Raw genomic sequence first — 11,348 nt, 5'->3', positions numbered from 1 at the left:
AATCACTTCCCTTCTTTAAGAGGCTTTCGAAAAGCTCTCTGGTCTTTGTAGTTGAATCTGTGCTTGAAATTCAATACTTGACTGAGGGACCTTGCAGATGTTGTATGTATCGGGGACAGAGGAAGGGTTAGTCATTCAAGTCAACCGCTATTATTTCACACAGAGTGAGTCCATATGTAACTTACTATGTGATTTGTTAAGCCACATTTTCACTACTAAACTAATTTAGGCTTGCCTAAACAAAAGGGTGAATACTTGTGCAACTAATACATTTTAGTTATTACATTTTTATTAACTTGTAAACATTTGTATAATTGTCTTTTCACCTTGACATTATGGAGTATTTTGTTGTTTAGATCAATTACAAAAAAGTCACAATAAAATCCATTTCAATCCCACTTTGTAACACAACAAAATGTGAAAAAAATCCAAAGGGGGTGAATACTTATGATACCCACTGTATCAAAACAAGAATTATTCAAATTGAGGGTAACCTAGCCTCAAGTGTGTGAATTGTTAAATTTTGCTGCACAATAAAAATTTTAAAAATACCCATTTGTATTCACAAAAGGCTCAATTTATTTAAAATACATGATGTACGTTGTGATAAATATAACAAATTGGAAGAGCTCATCAACAAACCTAAGGGTAGACCCTAATTAAAAACACAAGCATAGACATAACGTTGTTACAATATTGTGCTGCGACAATCACAGATACTGAGAGCAGAGTAGAATATCAATTGGACTGTAGAGTTCTGTTCCTTTGGACTTCAGTTCTGAGAAAACCAAGTCGCAAAAACAGCACTACAGGAGTTAGTTAGGACAGTCCCACTCTACAGGATTATTGTGTATTGTCAAAGCCACAAGAATCCAATATGGCTGCATGGTAATCCTTTCAGCACTGCGTGTGCAACAACAACACTTACAGAACACCCAAGCCTGTTACCACTGACGAGAGCCTATTGGAGGAGATGAGGAAATATGACAGCAGAATAGAGTGGAACAACCCTTGTTACAGTAAACATCACAGTAATAACTACTTTATAAAACAAGTAACCCTACCAATGGTAAACAGCTGCTACAGCGTCAATTCCTGTTTGAAACTGGACTTTTCCTAAGAACATCACTGGTCAACTACTTACATTGATACCAAACAAAGTACAGTACATTCTATCTGAGAAAAGTGTTATATTGGAAGTATCAGCTGTTTCTGCGCATCACATACTGTAAGCCTGATAAATGGCTGTGTATTCTTATGTGTGTTCAGATACACTAGGAGGTATTTAGCTTCACTTACAAATTGCAAACAATTATACTGATACACCGAAGTAGCTGAATGTCAGGTTTCATTATCAGTAGAGATATCCTTAACCATACAGTCAATATAACTTAATCAAGCTTTGCAACAGGGAACAAGTGTGATGCAGTACTGACCCCAAACGCATTTTTGGATGGGGGAATCAATTCTTATCCTATTATGTCAATATGGGGCAAATTTCTGGCGGTCAGATTTTTTCATGCCAGCAGTAGGGACTTTAGTGCTGTAAGGGGATAGACCTTGTGGAAGGCCCGAGGCAGCTGCTGGGTGCATAGCCAGCATAGGGAGCGTTTTCATGCCAAATAGACTGGAAACGGGGACAGCATAGTGCTGGGTGGGGATAGACTGTAAGGTGGAGGGGGAGTGCATGTTAATGGTGCCAGGGACTTGGGTAGTGGCAGCCATGACAGCCATAGAGGTTGGTGTGGAGACAGTGGGAACAGACTGAGAGAAGCTCATATTGTTGAGGTCAACAGGTGATGCAGAGGAAGCAGCATGCATGGTGTATTTAGCCATCTCTAAGCTGTAAACAGATACAGGGAAGGTAGTCATTTTTTGGAGAGGATCGGGTGGGGAGAAAATGGTAGGATTCAGCAAAGGTGTTAAAGAGAGGCATATCCAAAGAAAAGAGGAAAGAGAATGGGCAAAGCATTAGAGGAGAGTGAGAAATAGGGAAAAAATAAGTAAATGAAGAATGTTACGTGATAAAATCAGAATTAATAAGACAAAAGGGTTTTCATGCTTTTGTGAGTATGGATGAGTTGATTGTATGTAGACCCCAAGGCACTAAGATTAGATGTAATGCTTTTCCATAAAACAAAACAATGTCATCCTTCCATCATGTCAACATTGTTTGTTTGACTATCTTGTCTGATGTTAGACTATCTTGTCTGTTATTTTATTATCTTGTCTGTTAGACAATCTTATCTGTTGTTTGACTATCTCGTCAGTTGTTAGACTATATTGTCTGTTGTTTGATTATCGTGTCTGTTAGACTATCTTGTCTGTTGTTTGACTATCTTGTCTGTTGTTTGACTATCTTGTCTGTTGTTTGACTATCTTGTCTGTTGTTTGACTATCTTGTCTGTTTTTCTCCTCCATTGTCACCTGTATCTTGTCAGTTGTCTGTCATGTAGTGCGTTATTGGTCACAACTCCCAACTGACCTGTTAGAGGTAGTGAAGCAGTTTTACCTGGCATTGATGAGGTAGTGTGCCACATTGATGCTGGTCGGAGAGCCTATGATCGTGACTTGGCGCATGGGCGATCCGTCCGTGGCACTGGCTATCTTAATGTGAGCTCCTGACACCTGGCGAATCTCATTGACCTTGCTGCCGTGTCTGCCAATTATGGAGCCAATAAGCTGAGGGAAAGATTGGGAAGTGAAAATGAAAAGATGTGTCATGCATGTTGCTCATGCATTATCAGTCCAATTAAAACATCTGCATCCTCCATAATGTTATCTCCCCAATTGGAACATCTGACATTTTCCTTGCCAATTTGGACATCTGACAATTTTATTTCTCTCAGTTTGGAAACATGTCTACCTAAAGATAAGAATAGAACATAATGTAGAGAGATAGCTTTCAGTTGGCTTACATTTCGGGGAAACAACCATTTCAGCTGTCATTCTGATTTTAGAGCAGCGAAACTGGTGCCTAAAAGAATGTGATCTATATGATGTACATTGTATGATGCTGATGAGACTGAGCAAAACTTACTTCATTGGGTATTGCCAGCTCCTGAGAACTTTTGGGGACAGAGGCATCCATTCCTGCAGAGTAGGACATAGCATGGTAACGACAGTGCTACATCTTTTCCATATGCACTGAATATAATGGCATTGTATGCTATGTATGATGTCTGAGACATCACATTCATTAACTATTTGGCAACTGTAAACAATTCAGGTCACATTGCATGCACATCTAACATGAAACTATAACACGATACCACAAAAGAGCAAAGTTCCTTAATACATTATTAATAGACCTTAGCGTTACAATCTGGGAATTTTTCATTTGAAATGCATACTTTTTCTGTTGCAATACCCTGTCAGGCAATTGTGATAATTCAATAATTCTCCCTGTTTGAATGTTGTGTTATTTCAATTTGCTGCTTGTTTGTTGTGGGGTAGAATACATGGGGTGGTATAGGTCAGGATTGGTATGGAGGATGTAAGAAATAGAGGAGAATCATTGCCAAGGTCAAGGAGAGGGGTCTGTAAGATGTAGACTACCACTTCATATAGAAATGGCTCTATCTTTTCAGACGTACAGTAGAACATAACCGTGTGAAATAATGGAAAGAAGATGTGCTCCTTCCAGAAGCAGAAGAGGGTTTTTGATTGGTGTGATGAGCACAGGAGGACAGAAAATGGAAGAAAGAGGACAAAGAGAGAGGGATAAGATGGACTTCCCCAGGGAGCCTTGGGTACGTACCAGGGAAGGTAGGGTTGCTCTGCCCAAGGGAAGGGAGGGGGATATGCTGCATAGCCAACTGGTGAAGCTTGGTCAACTGCAGGGTAGGAAGGAAGTTAGAACTAACCAATCAAACTGGATTATTTCAGAGGAGATGACAGCTATAGCTACAATACAGAACCAATCTGAAGTTCAAACACAGAGTTCAAAAGTGTGTGTTCATTTGGTGAAGAATTTGACGTTTGTCATCAGAATCATGCTGGCTTGTCATGGAAGTGATTTGATTTGTCATTATTACATGTGGTATTTCTATGAGCAAGAAGGGCTAAGTCATCATTAGTTTTGCTTTGTGGTCCCCGTCTTTGCTGACACTCTTTTGAAACAAAGCACGCTGCTATGTTAGTGTTAGTAAAGACTACAGTACAGGAAAGTGTTTCATCCTTGCTAGTGGGTGCACTGAGGACATAGTGTTGGCTTGGAAGGCGGCGGTGGTGGTGGCGGCGGTGGTGGTGGTGGTGGTGGTGGTGGGCAAGAGTGGGTCATTGTGGTGGGTGTTACTGGATCAGACAAATACACTTACATCTTGATGTGGGAAAGCATACTGTCCTTGAATTGTGAAGGCCTGAAAAAAATGGGATACAATATTGATTGGGTTACTATAACTGTTTGAAAATGTTTACTCTTGTCCTTTTTTGATTATTTTCAAAATAGTTGCAACACGTGAGAATTGAATGTAGCTTCTATGCTGCTTTATTCACATCCCCAAAATCTGTAAAACCTTTAAAAAATGTCCCATGCTTTTATCTACTACCGCCATGGTTCGATCCACGTAATTTAATCTAAAGGTAATTCATTCGTTTTTTTTCAACTGTGAAAAGTCACAATGGATTTTGCTACATGTAAGATGGGAGCACATAATGCACAATGTTACATGACAAAGTTAGAGGTTTAAGCGTCATATTTGTCTGGCATTGATGCACATCAGTACGTTGCCGTTATAACAGCTGTTTACTTCTATGACAGATCTGACCAGAGGCAATAGATGTTTCAGTCAACTGGCTGTAGCAGCAATTTCTCCTCATCTGGCCACTCACAATCTACAAATAGTGGTGAGATGTCTTTATATGCAGATTCTTCCCTCTAGTGGTGAAAGATGCTCTGGTTAATGTTTGGCTTGTGCATTGTGTTTCACTTCAGAATTACATTTCATAACTTGATTACTCTGAATTGAAAAAGGTCAGGAAAATGCATAATCTGCATTTTAATTGGAAAAACAGGAAATGCAATGAATTTCCATGAAATTCCAAGAATGAGGGCCTCCCAAGTGGCGCAGTGGTCTAAGGCACTGCGTCGCAGTGCTAGCTGTTCCACTAGAGGTTCTGGGTTCGAGTCCAGGCTCTGTCGCAGCCGGCCGCGACCTTGAGACCCAGGGGGCGGCGCACAATTGGCCCAGCGTCGTTAGGGGAGGGTTTGGCCGACTGGGATGTCCTTGTCCCATTGAGCACTAGCGACTCCTGTGGGGGGCCTGGCGCAGTGCATGCTGACATGGTCGCCAGGTGTACGGTGTTTCCTCTGACACATTGGTGTGGCTGGCTTCCGGGTTAATTGGGCATTGTGCCAAGAAGCAGTGCTTGGGTTGTGTTTCGGAGGATGCACGGCTCTCGGCCTTCGTCTGTACGGGAGTTGCAGTGATGAGACAAGACTGTAACTACCAATTGGATACCATGAAAAAGGGGGTAAAAAAAAAATGCTAAAAAAATTGTATTTCCTAGAATGAGTGGAATGATTGTTGCCAAGTTTGCATTTTTACCAACATATTTTATTTATTAACATATTTAATTACAAGCAGGTATGTTAATGAATGTACAATAATGAATGTACAATAACAACATCCAGCCTTCCACAGAGTTAGATGACCAAATGTGAATTCATTTATCGTCATATAACAGGTTCATTTTCAAGGAATTCATGGACACATACATTAACATTTCTAATGACCTATCCTCAAAACTATGCAGAATGCTTTGAAGAGAGGTGGATTTTTTAGCAAGGTGATCGACAATGTCCTGAAAATAACGTCATCACCCTTAGAAAGATATTTGATCACATACATTTACATTTTACATTTTCGTCAATTAGCAGACCCTCTTAGTCAGAGCAACTTACAAGTTAGTGCAATCATCTTTAAGATAGCTAGGTGGGACAACCACATATATCAGTCATAGTAAGTACATTTTTCCTCAACAAAGTAGCTATCAGCAAAGTAAAGTGCGAGTGTTAGTTCACGAAAGGCAAAATTATTTTTATTTTATTCTGTATTTAGTTATTTGGGGGGAGGTGGTGAGGAGGGGTGCGATGGGGGGTGCTGTGGGATTATTTAAGATACTCTTTGAAGAGGTAGGGTTTCAGATGTTTTTGGAAGATGGGCAGGTCCTAGCTTTAGGGGGAAGCTGGTTCCACCATTGGGGTGCAAGGACAGAGAAGGACACTTGCCATCACTCACCAATCATCAATGCCAAAGGGCTGATGTGTGTGTGTGATTTTTTTTTATACCTTACTGTAATTGTATTAAAGTGTCACTTTTGTATATGCAAAAATGGTACTCACTTGTGAGGCATGTTGTTGTTGTTGTTGAAATACTGGATGGCCGGCTCCAGGCATGGTCTTGGGGCGATATGGGATTGTTGCTCCTTTGGGCGGTGACTGAAGACACAAACAAACAACAAACAGCAATGGCTGATTGGACAAACACATCACTATCAACAACACGTTTGATTTTTTTATTTAACCTTTATTTAACTAGTTAGTTAAGAACAAATTCTTATTTACAATGACGGCCTACCCGGGCCAAACCCTCCCCTAACCCGGACGACGCTGAGCCAACTGTGCGCCACCCTATGGGGCAAGTAGTGAGATTGCATTGTTTCTTAGATTACTTTTGATATCAATTGGTCTGATATGTCTGTAGCCTCCATTATTATGGTGTGAACCTGAGTTAAATACCATAATTATGGAGCCTATAGCCATTTCAGGTCTGACCAAACAGCTAATTGGATGCTATAATAATACTGTATGTTAATTGTATTGGCATGATTACCTCCAGCATGACAGAGCAGATGTGTCTGACACACTGCGTGATGGCCTGAGGGGTGCCTGAGATAGTGACAGCTCTCTCAGTGGATTCCGGCAGCATGTCCCCTGCCACCTGTACCTGAGCACCTGTGGTCTGAACATAACATTCAATAGGAGTCAATTACAGAGATAGGGAGTTACTTGTCAAAAGATTCCATAGGCCATTAGATCATATATTATTAATATATTACAAATATATTGTATAATTGTACAGTGTCTGATATTTATATTTGACACGCACACACCTGTCGTACAAATTAGACAGACCGCTGTACAGCGCACACAAGATTTGGTTCTGTGTTCCGAGATTATGTCAACATAAATATTTGACATCCAATTATTCGGAGAGTGCATTCCTTCTCATTGTTCATTGACTGTGTTGACAATGAAGATTCAGCACCCCGTTCCTTTGATGAATAGACATTGTTTGGTACTCCACACTTATCAGTCTCCCTGAATAGTGTTGTGTGGTGCTGTTGCGTCATTGTAATTCATTTACCTGAGGCTGTTTCATTGGGTGATTGAAAGGTTAGGATGGGATCCCCAGATATGTGCTGTATAAACAACTCCTAAAGTCATGAGTTGGCTATACAGCTCAAACAGATCTGGGAGCAGTCTAAATCAAATGAGCTCCCGCTGGACAAATGCAAACGAGAGATGCTTGAGGCCTGGCTTCTTTTACCTCTCGGATCTCCTTGATCTTGGAGCCTCCTTTGCCTATCAAGGAGCCACATTGACTGCCTGGGAACACAAGGCGGAGTGTCACTGGAGGATGGCTTGTTACAGTGCTGTTTGTCATTGCAGCTGTAATGTCCTGAAATAGAGGTTTAGACAACAGTTTGAAGGTTATCAAAGAATAGGGGTCTAATCTCAGACATTATATCAGGAGCTTTTGTGCTGTATCATTCATTGAAGTCAATGGAGGTTTTGAGTAAAATGTTGCCCAAGGTGAGGAAATGAGTTACTTTAGTACTTACAAGATGTTAACACACCAGAGTACATGGTACCAGAGTATTTTGTTACCTCCTCAAACTTCTCAGCGATCATAGAGAAAGCTCTGAAGATGCCCTCTGTTGGTCCTGTGATGGTAACGATCCTCTCTGGAGAAGATCCCTCTGAAATGTTGATGCGAGCGCCACTCTGGAAACACTCATAGAGTTTTAGGTGAGTCATGTAAAAATACACTTTATTCCAATTCTATTGCCATTTTATTTCCTTTCTATTGAAAAAAAAAAGCATGTTTTTTTTTTATAACAGTTGTAAGGATAAGACTTACCTCCTCTCTCATCTTTTTGACGGTTTCCCCTTTCTTTCCAATTATGCTGCCCACTTCCTGTTAATGAGACACCCAAAAACGTAGCATACACTTTTCTAAGCCTTAATTAAATCAATAACAATCATAAAAAGAATGTGATCTGACAATCAGAATCATGTAAAAGAAGAGGGATATGTTGTGATGATGAGACGTGCGTTTACCTTCCCGTGCATGAGAAGCCGAAACGTGAGGGTAACATTCAGCCCCCCCCCTGAGGCCCCGTCTTCCTTGTCAGACATATTCACACGTATCAACGGTCTAGACACTCCTGCAACACTCTGTAGACACAAACAGGGACCCAATTCACATGAAACTGGCATAGTCAATAGATTTTGTTCAGTCGGTCATAACATGAGATAAGAATACAAAAGCCCTGCAATGTATCCCTTGAAATGTATCCAATATAACAGGCAGTCAATAAAACTCTACTGGAAGGCTTTCCCAGAATTAATCAGACAATTAATTTGTCATTTTACAATGAAAGAGTTTTCCCTATAATGCCGTTTCTTTGATTTTCACGTCAAGTTTTTCACCACATATCAACTCAAAAGTGAAATCCAAGCCTCCAGAGTGAAATGTGCCCACATACCGGTAAGCACGCATGGTAACATATTTCTTTATCATTAGCCCGATGATGCAAGGCTGATCATTATCCTGTTTTAGCAGTTGATAGTTGCTACTGAGTAAAATTAGCTTTGCCCCTGGTGTGATGCTCACATGGGACTCCCTCATTAGTTCCAGCTACACAGAACATGTGTGACTCTTCTTTGATTGTACAAAAAGGAACTGCTTGAGTCCTACAGGGCAGGAGATCAAGTGATGTCTGTGTGACCGTCTCTAATATGACCCTGCCAATATCACACTGTGGGAGAACAATGTCCCACTGTTCGCATGTAACATTCATCCTATACCCAAAACCACAGAGGAATGTCTCTGAATATAACACAGACAGAAGTAGGACACTCAACATGGACATACATGCTACTTGGTGAGGGTGAATGCAGCGGTCTAAGGCGCTGCATCTCAGTACTAGAGGCGTCACGACAGACACCCTGGTTCGAATCCAGGCTGTATTACAACGGGCCGTGATTGGGATTCCCATAGGGCGGCGCACAATTGACCCAGCATCGTCCTGGTTTAGCCGGTGTAGGCAGTCAATGTAAATAAGAATTTGTTCTTAACTGAACAGAATCATTTTTTCCACAAACCAAAATGACATCAAATATTTCCCAAGGCTACAACAAAGCTCTAAACATAACTGCATTTGTCACTTATGTATCTTACAAAGTGTGGCATGACTCATGCATGACCTTTGACCCCACTCAGATACTTACATAGTTTAATAGGATCTCTATGCATACACCAATGGATGAAGACAACGCTTTGCCGCCATGCCAAACCTAAAAAAGGCATGGAAGCAACAAGGATTACACACAAGGATGATCATGAGTAAAATAATGTTTGAGTTTGACAATAACATCCCACCGGGCACAGAGGTCAGTTTAACATCTAGTTTGGATTTACATTTGGTTGAGTTGTCAACTAATGTGAATACAACGTGAAATCAACCAAAAAATTTAATTGTCATTGGAATTAGGTTAAAAGTTGGGTGGAAAATTATGAAATTCCCTTACGTTGATGACTTTTTGCAAATCAATCAGTTTTCCACATTGATTTAACGACATCACATTCATTTTTGGAGTTGAAATTACGTGGAAACCACGTTGATTCAACCCATTTTTGCCCAGTGGAATATCCTCACATTCCCACAGCATATATTTGTTTCATTATAATTGCTTCAATATTCATAATAATTATCCAATAAAATGTGGGTTTTCTTAAGGGTCCTCAACTTCCTGCTTGTGAACAAGGAAAATTGGAGAGCTAGGTCAAGCCTGGGTCAATTCCCAGCAAGCAATGCAAAAATCGACACACATTCCCTTGTTGCAAATACCAGACAAGGGCCATATCAAAAATAATATACTATCGTTGCAAATAACAATATTAGGAATCCAAAGAGATGTTGAGCAGCCAGCAGGGTACAGTGCCTTCGGAAAGTATTCAGACTCCTTGACTTCCACATTTTGTTAGGTTACAGCCTTATTCTATTCACTTGTACTTTTCCCTCATCAATCTACACATAATACCCAATAATAATTAAGCAAAAACTGGTTTATAGAAATGTTTGCTAATTTATTAAAAATGAAAAAATGAAATATCACATTTACATATGTATTCAGACCCTTTACTCAGTACTTTGTTGAAGCACCTATGGCAGCGATTAAAGCCTTGAGTCTTCTTGGGTATGACGCTACAAGCTTGGCACACCTGTATTTGGGTGTTTCTCCCATTCTTCTCTTGTGATCCTCTCAAGCTCTGTCAGGTTGGATGGGGAATGTTGCTGCACAGCTATTTTTGGGTCTCTCCAGAGATGTTTGATCGGGTTCAAGTCCGGGCTCTGGCTGGGCCACTCAAGGACATTCAGAGACTTGTCCCGAAGCCACTCCTGCGTTGTCTTGACTGTGTGCTTAGGGTCGTTGTCCTATTGGAAGGTGAACCTTCGCCCCAGTCTGAGGTCCTGAGCACTCTGGAGCAGGTTTTCATCAAGGATCTTCCTGTACTTTGCTCCGTTCATCTTTGCCTCGATCCTGACTAGTCTCCCAGTCCCTCCCACTGAAAAACGAAAAACATCCCCACAGCATGATGCTGCCACCATCATCCTTCACCGTAGGGAGGGTGCCAGGTTTCCGCCAAATAGGTCATTCTTGGTTTCATCAGATCAGAGAATCTTGTTTCTCATGATCTGAGAGTGTTTAGTTGCCTTTTGGCAAACTCCAAGCGGGCGGTCATGTGCTTTTTACTGAAGAGTGGCTTCCGTCTGGCCACTCTACCATAAAGGCCTAATTGGTGGTGGAGTGCTGCAGAGATCGTTGTCCTTCTGGAAGGTTCTCCCATCTCCACAGAGGAACTCTAGAGCTCTGTCAGAGTGACCATCGGGTTCTTGATCACCTCCCTGACCAAGGCCCTTCTCCCCCGATTGCTTAGTTTGGCCGGGCAGCCAGCTCCAGGAAGAGTCTTGGTGGTTCCAAACTTCTTCCATTTAAGAATGATGGAGGCCACTGTAGAATGATGGAGGCCACTGTGTTCTTGGGGACCTTCAAT

General features: G+C 41.2%; 1 protein-coding gene across 1 annotated transcript; it reads right to left on the bottom strand.

Annotated features, from left to right (window-relative positions):
* Positions 1–578: 578 nt before the first annotated feature.
* Positions 579–9,583, bottom strand: LOC120045587 (poly(rC)-binding protein 3-like). The gene is made up of 12 exons (XM_038990488.1): positions 9,521–9,583; positions 8,348–8,464; positions 8,148–8,204; positions 7,895–8,011; positions 7,554–7,685; positions 6,837–6,965; positions 6,347–6,442; positions 4,320–4,361; positions 3,761–3,836; positions 3,041–3,093; positions 2,513–2,682; positions 579–961 (listed from the first exon to the last, which is right to left on the bottom strand). The coding sequence occupies exons 2-12, from the start codon at positions 8,423–8,425 to the stop codon at positions 925–927; spliced, it is 987 nt and encodes a 328-aa protein (XP_038846416.1). The 5' UTR covers positions 8,426–8,464; positions 9,521–9,583; the 3' UTR covers positions 579–924.
* Positions 9,584–11,348: the final 1,765 nt, after the last annotated feature.

This window comes from Salvelinus namaycush, chromosome 4 (assembly GCF_016432855.1).
Source record: "Salvelinus namaycush isolate Seneca chromosome 4, SaNama_1.0, whole genome shotgun sequence".
NCBI lineage: Eukaryota > Metazoa > Chordata > Actinopteri > Salmoniformes > Salmonidae > Salvelinus > Salvelinus namaycush.
The sequence above is the reverse complement of the archived record's forward strand: the minus strand, read 5'-3'. Positions and strand labels throughout refer to the sequence as shown.